General features: G+C 43.4%; 1 protein-coding gene across 1 annotated transcript in view; it reads left to right on the top strand.

Annotated features, from left to right (window-relative positions):
* The first annotated feature begins 5,478 nt into the window (after nucleotides 1-5,478).
* The window catches only part of sema3aa (sema domain, immunoglobulin domain (Ig), short basic domain, secreted, (semaphorin) 3Aa), a 40,227-nt gene continuing 28,309 nt past the window's right edge, over nucleotides 5,479-17,396 (top strand). Inside the window, exon 1 of the mRNA XM_074626098.1 lies at nucleotides 5,479-6,256. Within this exon, the coding sequence (XP_074482199.1) occupies nucleotides 6,148-6,256 (109 nt within the window). The 5' untranslated portion in view covers nucleotides 5,479-6,147. The remainder of the gene's footprint in view (nucleotides 6,257-17,396) is intronic.

Raw genomic sequence — 17,396 nt, 5'->3', positions numbered from 1 at the left:
TGATTATCATAAAGTGGGCATGTCTGTAAAGGGGAAACTCGTGGGTACCCATAGAACCCATTTTCATTCACATATCTTGAGGTCAGAGGTCAAGGGACCCCTTTGAAAATGTACCATGACAGTTTTTCCTTGCCACAATTTAGCGCAAGTTTGGAGCGTTATTTAACCTCTGTTGCGACCAGCAAGTATGACATGATTGGTACCAATGGATTTTTTAGGTTTTCTAGTTTCATATGATGCCAGTATCTTCACTCTAAAACTGAGCCCGCTGCAACCTCTGAAAGATTGATTGCGTTAAAGAAATTAGTGGCGTTAAAACAAATTTGCGTTAACGCGTTATTATCATGTTAACTTTGACAGCCCTAATGCACACACACACACACACACACACAAAAACCTCACTGTCATCCCTTTTTCCTTAGCCTGTTAAATAAGCAGTTCACCACCTCACAAACGTAAATGCTGCTCTGTCATAACACCCACTACTTTGCTACTGTTCTTCCTCTGTCCCTCCGCCCTTCTTTCCTGACTATCTCCCACCTTTTCCTCTTCCGTGTTTCCTGGTCATTTGCTGAGTAAGGAGTTTCCTTCCTTAGTGTGACCTCCCGCAACATGGAGTAGGAGGTAGTGTCGAACAGGAAGTGAATACTCCTACGGCATAAGGGAAATGATGGCTGTTCGTACCTTGAACCTTTCATTTATCGAAACAGCAATTAGTTATTCTGTGGTATTGGCAATGGCCTCAGGGACATTGGGTCGGTTAGGATGTGAGCAGATTGCACGGCTTGCACTGTAGGCGTGTGCTAAAGAAGAGGAAAGGTCGAAGGGCAGTGTGTGTACAGGGTGGGACATTTCCGATGTTCTCTGTAAAACAGACATCAGGGGTCAAGTTACCATAATCATTTTCTCAAACACACACACACACACACACACACACACACAGCGCTTCCCATACCACCGGATGAAGACACACCATCATATCAGTAACAGCACATTGACACTCGCCACGCACACACAGACCTGTTTGACGCCTATCCCCTATCCGCTGTGTCCTCATAAGCAGGGTGTCTCGTGTCCTCTTCTATTTTTACCGGCAGGCGCTGAAAGCCTCTGGAAGCTCCTTGTCAATGGGCATCTCATTCCGCCGCCAACGGCGTGTCACCATTTATTAAGTCGTCATTACTCAGGGCCGCTCGGGGGGGAGGGGTGTCGCAAATAGATTGGCAAAGGATAGGTCGCACTGTTGCTGCACTCCCTAAAGGGCAAGCCATAAAGGCGTGTTCCAGCACATCTCAACTCCACCCCCGCTGAAGATCGATGCAGGTAGCCGGGCTGCCATTAGTTTGGCTAATGCAGATGAATGAGAGGACGGTGGCTGATCGGGGCAGAGGAGAGAGGCAGAGGTCGATGCAGAGAGGCTGAGTGCGAGAAGAGTGTCTGTCCACACATCTTTTTGTTTGGGGTAAACAGCTAAAAAGGCTGTTCGGACTAAAGGCACGATGAGAGACGAGGACGTGGGCGCCATGGTTGTGGAAGTGAATGCACAATAGAGGACACGGATGCATGTTGGCACACATCAAGACAAATGGTCAACATGACTTAAAGAAAAATCCCCGCATAGTACACCTTGAGTCTTATTTTCATAGATTTAGCCAGTTTCTATTGGTTACGACAACAATGTACACATTAAGTCAATTGCTGAGATCTGGGAACATGGTGGCATGGCAAAAAAAGTCTGAAACATGGCAGTTAGACCACTTTATTTGGAGGTAAACTGAAGAAAATGCACCCGAAATGTCAGTATAATCCCTCATTACACGGGAAAACCGGATTCCCACAACTACAGTATGGTACGGCCCAGTCGCACAAAAAGGTGTAATAATGCGCAAAGCAAAAGCATGCAACAAGAACGCCGTTCTAGTCCATGAAGTCCGTACTGAATGCAATATAAATGCATCCATGTAAATATGCTACACTCAGAGCTAGAGACATGGAATAAAAAGTGAGAAAGACTGCTTATGATGGGCAGGAGGGGAAGTGGATGGGTCCAACAAACACAGGACTTTTAACCAAGAGACCGGTGTTTTGTTTCGTAACTTACGTTCGTACGTTTGTGACGTGTTTTTTAGTGACGTTTATGACATTTTCCGTACTTATGTTACGTTGTTTCCGTACGTATTTTACTTAGTTTACATACTTATATTAAGCCCAACCATGATGTTTTTTCTAAACCTAAGTGAGTGGATTTGATGCTCCCTGCTGGTACTGCACTTTCATACACACGTGTACACTTACATGCTATCCTCTGGTGGACAGGGGGTCTATTACACGCTTTGGCGTGATATCGTGTTGTACGATAAGAACAGTAGGTCAAAGTTGAAACTGGGAAATTGATCTATAAACTGTGATGGATATTTATTATGGACAGTTTGGATCAGGGGTCTCCAACAAGTAGCTCGCTAAAGCTTCAAAGCATATATACATAAATTGAATAACAAAAGTCATTTTGTAAACCTGTAAAGCCGGTAGCTGTCTACAAACGGAGAAGGTAAAGGAGCTGAAAACAACGCTTAAAAGTCTCTGTTTACCAAACTGACGAAGAAGACCAACGCAGCAACAGAGGCTTTGTCTAATGGCATACATCCTAACGAAACACAAAAAGCCCTTCTGATTCTAATAGAGGCGCTGACTGCTGTGGCTGAAACGTTATTAAAGGACCATAAAAGAAAGACATAAATTATGTCTGCCATTAGCGATGCACAACTTGGTACTTTGAGTAGCTCTCGGCCACTTTCATTTTGTCAAATTAGCTCTCAGAGGAAAAAAAAGATTGTAGACCCCTGGTTTGGATGATCATTTTACCATTTTCCTCGAGATGCCTTTGGCTAAGACTTTTTAGCAATGATGTTATGTTTCCAGATCTCAGCAGTTATCTCGGAGGGTACAGTGTTATTTATTACCAATAGTATGATGGCCAAAGCAATAAAAATAAGTTCTGATGATCTGGAAGTAGCTTTTAAGGATGGCGTTCCTTTAAGGAGACAGACGTCCAACATGCAACTTGTCTTGTAACATGAATGATTTTGGACATCAACAGCCCCGTCTAGAAAAAAGTTACGCTGCAATTTTATAGAGCACACAAAATCCCAGATCAGATATGCTTTACAATGCAGCAACCATAGTTTCAAAGCAGCGGTGGGAGTGCTGAACTATGAGGGTATACTCCGCTCACTGTATCAGCCCAATCCTCAGGTTGTTTTCTTTTGGTGTCTTGAGGTGTGTGAGTCGACACATCAGCACTGCTGTTTATCAAAGCTTTTATCACCTCACCACTGCTGTGTCACCCTCTGAGAGGAAGCAGGAGGTGCCCACTCACACACACACACACAAACACCTGCAGGGGCTAGCGGGGGTTGAGAAGAGGGAATGGGGGGGTGGAAGGGGTGTTGTTGACCTGCCCTGTGGTGTGCTGATGTGAATGACTTAACCAGATACAGGATCCGTCTCAGACTACACAGGTTAACTACCAGCATGTGTTCCCCCTCAACCCGCAGATTTCATCTGGATAAGTCAAAAACACACTCTGAGGCTATACTCTCTGTGGGAAAATTGCGACTTGTAATTTATGTACGATACTCCTCGTAACTCTCTGAAAAATATGTAAATTCTGAGCTCAAAAGAAAAGACTTTTTAAGTTATCTTCCTTATAATGGAGTGTACATGATATGGCTATTATAGAAATTAGACACTCTTGTTCTGTCTTGCCGGTCCCTGATTTATTCCTCTCAACTTTTCCCAGGACTGTGACTGTTTTTCTTCATCCAGTCTTTTTCTTACTAACTCCCAAACCCACTTCAATCCCAACTTTCAACCCAAAGAAAAAAAAAAGCGGTCATAAATATGATCCGCAATGCATTTAACATTCAAAGAGATGATGTGGAGAGGATGATCATTCATTGGCCTTTTTCTCACCTTCAGTGAGCTAAAACGGTATATTTTCTGTATAATTTATTTCCTCATGAAATAATCACACATCATGACCCAGCTGCAGCTTATAATGTTGTTTCAGATGGGGAAAAAGCTCTAACATATAAATTCTTTCAAAATTCTCCTCCTGTAAAAAACAAAAACAAAGACACAGTGTGAAAAAACAGTGCCCTTACACTCTAATGCAGTGTTTTCTTCCAACAAGAGCTAACAAATCAGTCTCAACATCATCAGACCTACTTTATTGACTAATGAAAATGGGACGTTACAGTTGCTCATATATAAAAGCATAAAGAATAAAAGAAAAATAGAAATAAAGGAGTATGTAACATGTAAATTATGTACATAATGCTACAATATATGTAGAGAAATTTAAATAAATTATACAAATAAGAAATTTGTACAAAAATGTGCAATCAAATACATTCAATACATAACAACAGTATATATTAAAAAAATGCTGAGAAGTGGGATCTATTAAGTGTTTTAAATATAAATGCAGGAATAATATAAATAAGAATTAAATAAGAATATTTCTTGAAATGTACATTATATAATGCAGTATTAAAGTCAGAATTTAATCCAACATGGTTCTTAAAGTGCTCAAAAAAATAAATAAAAGTTTCAACAAAAGTTTAACATCTACAGTTCCATGACAACTGGGTAGGGGTGTTGCAATATACCGGTATTGACAATAACTGATATTTAAAAATGAAATATTGATTAATAATAAGCATATGATAATATTGTGTAAATAATCCAGCACCTCTTAAATCATTTTTATATACAGTTATGGTAACAGTCTGTCTCACCACCTCCTTACACTCGTAATTTCAGTGTAATTAATTTGCCAAAAAAGGGAAAAAACGAACAACAAATAAAGTTAAAGATGAATTTGACTGATACCTTTTTAGTTTTTTTAATTTTCTATAGATATCACGATAACATCGTGAACTCTTTTGGCCACAATAATCGTGTAAATCGTGAAAATCTGATATCGTGATAGCCGTACAACTGGGCAAACTCTACTGAGGAAGACTATGTGATACGGTCCAGAACAGCTACTATTTGGACTTTATGGTGACGTATTGTTGATCAATTATTATTTCCAAGGTCAAGAGTGTGCTTTGTCCACCTCAAAAACTAACACTTTATGCATTATTACCGTAAAAAAATTCAACTTTAAGGACAAAAGACAAAAGATGCGTACAGATCTCCATGAGGTTGAAACGCTGCTTTTATTAAGTGAGATTTATTGCGAGCTATTAGTTCAGCCTGTCAATCTTTTGTCTGACTTTTTGCCTCAGGACATACAGGTGACCTGCAAATCAACTCACAGGGGTAATAAAACCAGCCTTTTTCCAAGCAAGAGTTTGGGGTGTAAGAGATATTAGCATAAAGGAAATGGGAGAAATGATGACTAACAGAAAAAGAAACAAGTGCGGAAGAGACATCACTATATAACCACCCACTACACTTCCTATCCATTACACTGGTTTCATCGTAGCTCTCCAGTCATCCAGCCCCCCTCTCTCTCTCTCACCAGCACTCCTCTTCTCTCTCTCTCTCAGCTGCTCTCCCTCCCCTCCCCTCTCTTCCCTGGATGGTGTAGCTCTCTCTCTCTCTCTCTCTCTCTCTGTGTCTCTCCCTCTCTCTGGCAGTCTGGTGGAGCCGCACACAAGGATTAGAGGTTTTGCTGTGAGTGTCTGCTCAAAGAGAAGAAGCCAGAGAAGAGATAAATTCTCCAGGAAAAAAAGGATAGCCTCACTATTGTGGATAAGTGATCTGATTTTTTACCTTTACGCAGGCTCTACCTCTCATCTCACGCCAAAAGAGCCTTCACCTGGAGGGGAGAACAGATAAAGCCAAGGGGACTATATAGCCTGGACTTCCACACAGAGAGCCATGTGAGCGGCACCCCTCCACCTCCACCTCCACCCACTTCACACTACACAAGTCCCCCCTATACAGTCTGCTCTCGGAGCTGGTGGAGCACCAACCAGGATTTTTTTTTCACTCCCTCCCTGGAACCTCCACTTTCAGGGACCCCTCCAGGCTCCGGCGGTACCCCAGCGGGAGACGCTCATCTCTGGGCACTGGTCGTGGGGCGCGAGTGCCCCCTGGTCTGGTCTGGAGGCCAGCCAGCAGCGCTCCAGCACCATGGATTACCTGTTTGGGATTGTAGTGCTGCTGCTGTGCGGGGCGGTGCAGCTGGGAAGAGGTGTTGAGCCCAAGCACAACGTACCCAGGCTAAAGCTGTCATACAAGGGTAAGAGCCATTCTCCCGTTGTCTCCAGGATATATGGGGTGGTTGCTTGGTGCTTTTAACGCAGTCTTATTTCTCTTGCCTGTAGGGTGCTCTTTCATGCTTTTTTCCTTTCATCCATTCTTTTTCTTATGTTGAGTATCCCTTCTATTTCTGTGAATCTATTTATGTGTCTCTCTCATTCACTCTTTTTCTCCCTCTTGGTCAGCATCTAACTCTCTCCCATTAACTCACTCCTTTTCCTTCTCACCCTGCTCTGCTTGCTCCCAGAAATCACTATTCTTCTTACAAATAAGTCAGATTGGTTCCATATGCTGAGGAAGAAGGGCCTGGAGTTAAATGTATATATTGGCCCCTGTACCAATTTTCCCCTCGTGCTGTCCCCTTTCTGCTATAGCACTGTACAGCCCCTGTTAAGTGCTCCGAACAGGCAAGCGGAGCCTCTGTTTTAATGGCTTCTGTCCCAAAAAACTCTGCTTTCGGTCATGACACAGAGCCTTTTCTTTAAGGGGCCGTGCAGGTTTCCCCTCGACTTCTTCTCCTAAATGGATCCAACAGTTGCAGAGTTAAATGGAAAACTATATTTGCATGATTTAACGTGTGTGCATTAAATTAATACGTGCAGTAGACTGTACTCGAGAGAGAGGACGAGAGGGAGTTTCGTGTCTTTTTATATCGTGCACGTGTAAGTTTTTGACGTATACAGCAAACATGTTATTCTCTCTCCTTCTGTGTTATTTTGAGGGGAGACTGCGCAGCGCCGGTTCTTCCTCTCCTCCTCCTCCTCCCTCTCTCTCTCTCTCTCTCTCTGTCTCGTCTCCTCTCTCACACCCCACACTAAATCAGGCTCTTTGTAATAGCAGACTTTTCATCTCAGCTAGAAATAACTGGCAACATTTTTGGCATATTTTGTGGAAGGGTTTTTTTGCTTTTTAATGTCAGTGAGGGAGGCCATTGTGGTTCTTTGTCCTAAAACATGACCGAAAGTATATGGCTCGGGAGTGTGGTCTCTCGATTCTTTATTTTAGTCCCGCTTCTCTCATAAAAGCATTCTGAAAATTTATGAACGTGCTGATTTGCCCCTTGTTTAGCAAGCATCTCCTTGACTGTCACCCAAAAAGCTTTGGTTCCTCAGATCATTTCAATCTACGTTGAGGGGAAAATCTCAGTCATGAAATGACTGGTGAATGCGATGTTTATCACTCTAATTCATTTTCTATCTTTAGCCGAGACGTTTGGTATAACTTATGTTTAGAGGCCTGCTATATGACATGCTTTATTCTTTGGACGGAGCGCAAGTTGTAATTTGCGTACAGTATATTTCCCTTCATCACCCTTTCAACTTCCAAGTGTGTATCGCGATTGTCTGCGCTCTAAATCTTAAATATAAAAAGCATGTGACTTTTATATTTTAGTATTGTGTGGCATTTTTAAAAAGGTGATGACGTGTGTTTACCACGCGAACGAAATAAATCTGGAAAGAATCATAGTTGAACTTACCTGCTACAAGTCATAGGCTGTATCCCCTGGGCTCCATCATGTCAGTTCACACGAAAACGGAGCCTCTAGGCCTGATGGGAAAATGTCATCCCATCTTTACACAGCCATCTGTTTAAAGAATGTTGAATATTGTTCCCTCCTGCCCCCCTTTTGTGATCCTCTTCACTGTTCAGTCTGACAAGTGAACATGTTGCTGACAACAATACTAGACAAGAGATATGTCATCGAGCATCAAAGTCTGCATTGACTCGCTGTACGAGTGATGGATGCGTATCGTCAGGTCTGCAGGGAAAGACTAGCCTGTCATGATAGATGCACTTTAGTGGATGGACAATTATTTTTTTTTTGCTAAAAAGTACATCAAAGCCTGGTTGTTTATGTGCATTTGTGTGTGTGTGTGTGTGTGTGTGTGAATGTTCTTGCCACGTCTTGGTGTGAGGACTCAACACCCTCTCCTGTGATTCCCTCCCCATAGACTGTAAGTGGTGTCTCGGTGTGTGACTTTGTGTGTGTTTTAGCGAGGCAAAAATGTGTCAGGTCTGGCATGCGCCCATATAATTAGACACCTGGCTTTTGTGCGTGTGCCCGTGCGCATACTGTATGCATGAGCTTACAAATCGGTATCTTTTATTGTGCTGTTGAATCGGCGTTTCGGTAATTACGTGCGATTGCAAACTGCTGTTGGCTTCTGCTGTTGTGTCAATTCTTTTGCCTCAATTCCACTGACTGCTTCGGCTCGACTCGACTCACTTTTTGTACCAGGTGCTATTCTCAATATCGTTTTCCACTGCAGGTCTTAAACCAAGTCAATGTAGGCGGCGACGGTAATCTTAGCTGATTATCATTGCGCCACCGCATGAAACTGCCGTGACATGATTTTCGACAGGACTTTTGCTCCCTCTTTCCAGCGCTCGCTGGATCCATTCACCGGCAACCGTACAGAGGAATATCTGCACTTTGTCAATTGACCACGGAGTTGTTATGCAGGCTGCAATTTTTTTTAAAGTAGAGCTGAGTGGAAAACAAATTGCGGTCGCTATTGATGGTAGCTTGGCTATTTAAAGGTCGGGTCCATCTGAGTTCTTTTCAGCTTTTTTTCAAATGGAAACGCCAATTCAGCCGTTGCAAAAAGCAATGACTTAGGTTACCAAAGTAAGCCAATCGAAGCTAATCAATAAGGTTCTAAATATATTGTGAACGCTAGTACTAGCTGAGTCAGAGGCAGCTTTGCTTAGTTTGGAAATAACTGAAAGGGTTGGTTTGAAGTGGGTTTGTATGTATATTCACGTGTCCTGCGAGGTAAAATTAATGCTTTTGTGAATGTGGTCTGGTGGCATTGAAGAGATCAATATCAGTCTAAGTGTATGCTATATTTAGAATATTTTCACTGCTCTACCTCGCCATAGGACAGCCCTTTACGACGGGGAACTGAAGCCGTTATATCGCTGTCTTCACCAGACCGGACTCCATTCATAAAAACATTTATTTTACATTGCAGAACACTGGAGTTGCTGGTCTACCGCTGCATCGATCGGTTAGTTCGTTTGCATTATTGTGTAACTTTCAGATCCGAACTAACGCGGCGTCCACACAGCAGTTCATTGCTTAGCTTCAGTGCCGGTACTCCTGTCTGCTTCTCCAAACTGGGAGCATGCCGATCGGCGTCTAAGTTACTGTATGTAACGTTAATACACTGACTGTAAGGATGTATATATACTGTACATGTAGCAACGTCATCATGCAGAAAGCAACGTCAGGTCACGTGGGAAAACGTTTTTAAAAGGGAAAATAGCATTTTGACACTGCGTGCTTTGATACAAATTTGAATGTAAGGAACACCACTGGGAAGCTACAGAATGACGTAAAAATCTCCAATAAAAAACAAAAAAAATATATGATGGACCCACCCTTTAAAAACGGAGGTAGTGCCGATTCTCTCTGACCAATCAGTGGTCTCCAGTGTTTTAACTCCACCTTTTAGTATCGGCTCAGCGTGCTTAGAACCTTGACCGAGGTGGAACCAAAAAAAGTACCAGGTACTTTCCACGACTTTTGCCAATCGTAAACCAAAAAGAACGGTTCCAACCAAGTCGAGCTGTGTCGCACCATGCAGCGGAAACGAGGCTTTTGTGTTTCTGCGCTTGTGTCTCGGGCCCACAGGTGTTTGATCGCTCTCTTGATGCCTGTCAGGGGACAATTCTCGGTTAACACCCACACTGTGGCGGGTGGTGGGAGGAAGAGAGGGATGGATGCATGGTGGTGGTGGTGGGGGGGTGGTTGGTGTGACGGCGGAGGGGAGGAGATTTGCTTTTAATGAAGGAAAAGCTGGCAGACATACAGCAGACGACGCAGAAGGAAGGGAGGCTGGTCGTTAAGTGAAGTGTCACTCATCCCCTCTCCCTCCACGAAGCCGGCATAGTAATTAAGTCAAATAAACGACAAGGAGGAATCCTCCTGGGAAGGACAGTCAAACGAGCGCCGAGCAAAAGAGTATGCCGATGAGTACTTGAATGGGACGATCACAAGAGCAGGGAGGGAAAGAGAGACTGGGGCCTAGTAGTAGTAGGACAGTCACAAGAACAAGCCTGTGATTTGGGCACGAACACCGAGCATGTGAGCAGAGTCCCATGAAATCATCCTCAAATGAGTGCTGATGACACGCCTCCGGGGACTGATAGTCGTCTGCTGGAAAGGACAGGCGAACGACTGCAGAGTGAGCAGTTTGAGGGGTAGAAACGGCTGAGAAATGGAGGCAGGTAGATAAAATTACCTCTCATGGGACGGCTGGCACAGCAAGTGCGGAGTAAATGATTTCCCAGTGGGGTCAGTTAGACATCGCTCAGCTAAAAGGATCTGGCTTCACAGGGACAGAACTATGATCACAAGAAGTTAATGATTTTCTCTTCTCCTTGAGACTAGAATACTTTCTTTGCCTTGAACACAAGGACAGGAAGACAAAAGGTCAAAGTCAAGTCCAAGTTAAAATACGAGTGCTTGGTCAAAGATTTCTCGCAAATCGTTTTCAACAAAAGCTGACTTGTTCGAACAACTGACAGAAACCAATGTTGTGTTGTAATATTCAAAGTAAACAAATGGCAACCCAATTTCTTATTAAAGAGGACCTATTATGCTTCTTCGCTTTTCCCCTTTACTTTTTTGTGTTCTAAATAATTGTTTGTGCATGTAAAAGGTCTGCAAAGTTACAAAGCCCAAAGTTACTCTCCCATACAACAACACTGCTCCTGAATTGCCTGAAACCCCTCGCTCAAAGTCCAACCTTTTTTCCTATGTAACGTGGTGATGTCACCAAGTAACACATTTGCATAATACCTGCCTAGCGGCAAATTTAGCACGCCCTCAAACAAAGCTAATTAGAGCAGAGCTGGAGCGGAGTCCGGAGAGTTTTGCTCGGTTGACCAATCACAACAGAGTGGGCCAGCTGACCAATCAGAGCAGACTGGGCTTTTTGGGAGGAGGGGGGGCGGCCATGAGCTCAAAGCATTTCAGACAGAGGGTGAAAAGAGGTGCTGCAGCACAGCCGGTATGAGAAAAATAAAGCGTTTTTTAAACATTAAAACATGTAAACATGTTCTAGTAGAAACCTAAAATACAAGTATGCCCTGAAAAAATTAGCATAATAGGTCCTCTTTAAAAGTGAGTCATCATAACCTCGAATTGCCTCGCAAAGTGCATATTGGAATCATCATCTAAATAGTAGTGCTTTAATGTTGCACAACCGAGACTATTCAGTGCTGCTGCTGCTGCACTTCTGCAAAACAGAATGAATTGCAAGGATAAAACAATGACCCCTGGATCAATGCATACCTGCACACAATCACATTCCTGAACACAATCCATCCACAGCACCCTCCCTTACTGTAAGTAGCCATCAGGAGGAACACTGACCCCTAAAGGTCAATCGATGCACCTACAGCAGACAGTGAATACAAACACAGTGCCATGGTGGGGAGAAGATCCATCAAAACTGCTAAACTTGACCCTATTGTGATCTCAAAAAAGGGAGCCAGCGAGCGATACTTTAACGCTTAAAAGGCCTCGTCAAACAACCTGATAATTACCCTCGCCATGGGTAATTACGGAGCCTACTGTATGACCTCTTAATGCCATCGCAGCCGCCCCACGCTGGCTGGATGGGCGGAACTAGGAGGAGGAAAAGACGGAGCGAGACTGAGAAAGAGACAGGGGAAATCTGGAATTGGCTTACAACCCTTCAAAATAGACACTTGGTGTGGAACCGCACTCAACGCAGTCTGGACTGAGCCCCATAATAAGCCCGTCTGTGTGAGCGTGTGTGTTTGTGTGTGGGCGTGCCTGCCTATAAAAATATGGACTGTTTGTGGGTGTTTGCATGTGTGTTGGTTCATCAGTCGGATCATTCTTTTTGAATGAGAATCTCTCTCTTTTGCTTTCTCTCTTGTCCGTTCTGCGGGCCGGGGCTGACAGAGCGGATGTAGATAATTATAAGGTGTTCGCCCAGCGCGCCAACTTTGGAGATGTCTGCCTCTCTCTCTTTCTTTCTCATCGTTCTTTTCTTCCTACCCCCTCACCCTCCTCCTCCTCCCTTCTCCTGCGGCTCGGTCGCTCCTCGAGGAACCACAACACCGCAGACCCTAAGTACAATCTTCAAGTCGACTGTATGTGTGTGTGTGTGTGTCTCTGTGTGTGTTTTTCTCCTTTTCCTGTCTCTTTGATTGCAGCTCGGAGTTGATACATATCTTTTTGGCTATCCTTCTTTTCAACTCACACACCGCCTGAACTGCCCTCATCTTTCGCTCCCACACAGCCACATTCCAATAGCATAAACCAATGTTTTGCAGCGGCTTTTGCTTTTCAACTATGCCCCCGTGTTACATCCGAATATACTACATTTCCTCACGCTGACTCACACACCTGACCACAAGTCTTTTCGAGGTGAAAGACGGCGCAATTAAATGTGTGTAAGTGTTGACACTCATTGCCCCCACAGATAATTGTGCAATGACACAATGTGCTTGCAAAACAAAAAAGCCTTTCATCAACTTGCGGAAAAATGTGTCACTTGTTTTTGTTGCAGTTTTAATACAGAGAGAGTTTTCATAGATTACATGTATGTAATTCATTTAAACTAATACGAGAAGGCGGGAGGAGCGATCGTGTTGCAGAGTAGGCTGTTGTAATCTGCGAGTTTTATGACCTTTTTGATTGCATGTGTCTGTTGTTTGCTTTCCAAGTTGTTGTGTGTGTGTAGGAATGTCATGCCTTTCCCCAGCGTTCATAAATTTCCCCTCTAATTACAGTGCTATTTTCTTTTAGGAAATCTTATTTAAACCGAAATGATTATCAAAAACAATCCAGGCCACAATAGGAGGTAGCGTCAGTTCAGTTCAGTGCAGTGCAGCGCGCGTTCGCTGAAAGATTAATGAGCGTTCGCACAGCGATTGTGTGTGTTCAGTGTACATTTTCGTCTGTGTGTACATAAGCGTTGTAGGTGGGGGGTGGGGGGGACGTGCACGCAGGAAAAATACCCTTCGCCTTTTTGCATCTGTGTTTGGGATGTAGGCTTGGGTTACAGCGTGGTGCGGATTGCTGAACCGCGGGTATGAATGGGTTCCGCCACCTGCTAAGGCTCGTCAGTCAGATGGAGAAAAGGGGGCGCACCGTTCAATCTGAACAGAGTCGTGTTACAAATGAGGGGGACATCTCTGCAGAAAGACGGACTGGAGGACTGATGGACAACAGACGGATGCACGGGCGAAGAGAGGGGAAACTTTATTAAATTATTATAGTGTGTTATATAGGATGGATGTTGCTGTACTAAGGATGTGCCCTGATTTATGGTGCGTTCAAATGAAACTTGTGATGTTTACAACATGGGAAGTCGTGTACACAATATGCTCAGCGTTCAAGTGGTTAAGTCGTGAAAACACCGCTGCTAAGCAACGGCAATATTAACGTTACTGTCGGCATATATAAGCCACAGCTAGCAAGTGGGTAACATAATGCAGTAAATGCAAAGGCATAATGACAGAGGAGAAAGATGAGGCCGTTGGGAATATCAACATTTTCCTCAGACATATTATACAATTACGAAGAATTACAATACACGACTAAAATGACAATATATTCACTTATTATGTACCGAAAAATTAACTTCCAAGGCCTCCGCCATTTCTGACAACGTCAACAAACTCGTCACAACTCGTGAACTCGAAGCTTTCAGAAAACTTTCCACTTCATATGGACTCTTCTTGCGAACACGGTAAACACGACCCCATTTGAAGGCATCATTATACTGTAGTATTATAGCCATTCACATTGTTTTAATATCAACAATTTAAAGTCAACTCAAAATACTAGTCCCTTTAAATCTCAATGTGGAGTAATTATGTTTTTTTTCTTCTTTCCCTTGGACTTCTTTCTCGCTGTCATAAATACCAGACTCAGACCATAATTACCACATTGGGAAATCACAAACATAAATCCTGACTTTGTATAATTTTAGAATTTGGGATTTGGTCGCTTATCATTTTTCCAGTGCACGAAAAAATGCAGACACTGCACACACACTCGTTTATTACACACCAGACCTCATTTTGTTACACCTCAAATAATGGCGTGCACAGCTGAAATGTGCAATCTGTGGATTTGTGTCTCTCGTCGCATCAACAACGTGTTTTGCTGTCACAGTTTTGCCCGGGACACATTCAGATCTGTAGCCTTGCCTCATTAATTTCTAATAAAATGGCAGCGTTGACATTCCAGCTACACGGTACAGCTGACAGGCTGCACTAACAGGCAGTGGCTCCAGACATGACCACGCTAACCACAGCCCGGTTCCTCTCGAAGTCCATCCATCAAGCTGCCTCACAATAGCACCAACCAAACCCCCCTCCTCTCTCTGCACAGCTTTGCAGAGGAGTGATATTTGCGTGCGTGGATACACACGGCACATTTCGCCTGTGTCGATGACTGTATTTGCATACAAATGTGTGTATTGGCGAGTGTGTGTTTTCCCTTAAAAGTAATGGGAACCAGAGAGGCTGAGCAGCCTGGTTATACAGTGAGCATTTAGTGGTGTGTGAGTGGGCTTTCTGCGGCAGGCATGGCCAGGCCTCTAGCCGTCTGTGGTCGCGGCGCTGGTGGAAAAACCGCTCTCTGCGGTCCAGCCGTCCAATGACAGGAGGAGACACACACTAATGAAATGGTTCCATATTCAACCGCTTTTGTTGCATTTTTTTTATATATTCTGCGCTCATGTTTCTGCCTTAGTTTGCTGTCATTATCCTTGTCTCCACTGTATCAGTCATTATGTTGCTTTCTCTGCTTTCACTCTATACTGTGTGTTCACTCTCTGTCTTTCTCCCTCCGTGTCGTGCGGCGACGAGGAACTCTAGCGTTTGGGTTTGAGAGAGATGAATGGTGCCGCATGGTGAAATTCAACAGATACTTAGACGACTCATATAGATTCTTGTGGCGTGGGACGTGGTCACGTTTCCCTTGTTAATCCCTCTGATACACATCCTATGGTTGGACATACTCTGAGTCACGTTCACGGGACATAATATGGTATTAAACTGTCTTATAAGATACAGCACTTGACTATGAGTTATGGCTATGAGTCACTTTGGTTGCAAAATAGAAAATTACGTTTTTCTATTGCAGGACTGCAATCAAAGAACTCATTCTTTTCTAGAAAAGTAATAACAGTATGGCTTCAACAGCAAACTTCTCACATATTTAGTGCTGCTTGTGATGAATAATCAATCAACGCACACTTAGTTCATGCTCATACAGTCTCTGTTCCTTTTGGATTAAAAACACACACGCAAGCTCCTCTTAATCGTAGAGTTCACGACACCGCGCGTGTAAAGTAGCACATTTCCTGTCAGAGCCGTCACTCGGCTGCACCTGAATGAGTTGTGTTATACACACGGTCGCTATGGAAACCAGCCCACACCTGCTTCTGAGCTCAGAGAAAAAGGAGAGAAAGGGAGGGAGCGGGGAGGTGAACTTTGGAGGCATGTGTGGATATCCTTGAGCTTAGGATAATATTTGAACACTTTGTTAAGCAAAGCTCTCAGCAAATTTCCATGTCTCTGCGTTTTTTTTTCTTCCCCCCCCCCAACCCCCCGACACCTGTGTTTTGTGGCCGAGGCCATTATGGAGAGCGCCCACACCGCGCCACACAGGGAGAAAAAAGAAAAGCAGGGGTTGGGAAAGACAGAGAGATTGGCGTGCCAAAGCCAAACCAAACCGCAGGAGATATTACAGTCCTGTGTGTCTTTGCTTTTTATGAAGCTAGCCTTGTATTTGAAAGATAAACATGTGTAATTCTCTGCGCCAGTTCCCTTTTGAGCTGCCATTTTCTTTTCAAACTGTCTTTTTTTTCCCTCCCTGCCTGTCAATGGGAGTAGCTTTTTAGCAATACACAGTAAGACACAAACAAACCACAGAAACACACCTACTGGGTCCAAAGGAAAAGAAAGCTGAACAGGAAATGAACAAATAAAATGTGATTTCACTTATAGTAAAACCATTCTCCTCTTGTTGAGCCTTCGCTGTATATATGCACAAGAGACACACTCGAACAGCGTTGCATTAGTTTAATGGAATATTACCCATCTGTTGAATCTCAGTCAAGTGTTTTCCTCCGTCAGGCTTTTTATGTTTAATGTCACTCTCACACAGCGGGCGCTGTACACACATTCAGATAAACATCATTTAATGCCCGGTCGCCTTTTTTCTTTCATGCCGTTTTTCATTATTCCGCTATTGCGTGGCATGTAGGCGTCCAAAGCGCCTGCCTGTTTGGAGAATGGGGGAGTGAAGAGTACTCCACAGACAATTGCACTTGAATTTTGAATGTAGCTCTTTTTTTTTTTTTTATCCCCCGGAGCTTTTTAAGACAAGAGCCAGGTTATTTTCCATAATGGAGTATGACAAATGATAATTTATTTGAATGAATTGCTTGTGTTTTCACAGTTTTCGAGGGGTGTCCTTGAATAGATGTGTGTTTGTGCATGGAGCGAATATGAAAATGAAGACACATAACCTCAGTCTACGTAATACATATATATTTTATGTAGTAGGCCTGTCAAAGTTAACGCCATAATAACACATTAACGCAAATTTGTTTTAACGCCACTAATTTCTTTAACGCATTAACACAACTTGCGATATCGATCTTCCAGAGGTTGTAGTGGACTCAATTTTAAAAGAGAGTGAAGATACTGGCATCATATGAAACTAGAAACTAGAAGGAATCCATTGGTACCAAGAGTCATACTAGCTTGTCGGGAAGGAGGCTAAATAACGCTCCAATGTTACGTTGAATTTTGGCGAGGAAAAATTGGCATTGCCATTTTCAAAGGGGTCCCTTGATCTCTGACCTAAAGATATGTGAATGAAAATGGGTTTTATGGGTACCCACGAGTCTCCCCTTTACAGACATGCCCACTTTATGATAATCACATGCAGTTTGGGGCAAGTCATAGTCAAGTCAGCACACTGACACACTGACAGCTGTTGTTGCCTGTTGGGTTTGAGTTTGCCATGTTATGATTTGAGCATATTTTCTATGCTAAATGCAGTACCTGTGAGGGTTTCTGGACAATATTTGTCATTGTTTTGTGTTATTAATTGA

This window comes from Sebastes fasciatus, chromosome 23, assembly GCF_043250625.1.
Source record: "Sebastes fasciatus isolate fSebFas1 chromosome 23, fSebFas1.pri, whole genome shotgun sequence".
Classification (NCBI taxonomy): domain Eukaryota; kingdom Metazoa; phylum Chordata; class Actinopteri; order Perciformes; family Sebastidae; genus Sebastes; species Sebastes fasciatus.
This window is presented reverse-complemented; position numbering and strand designations above follow the sequence as displayed.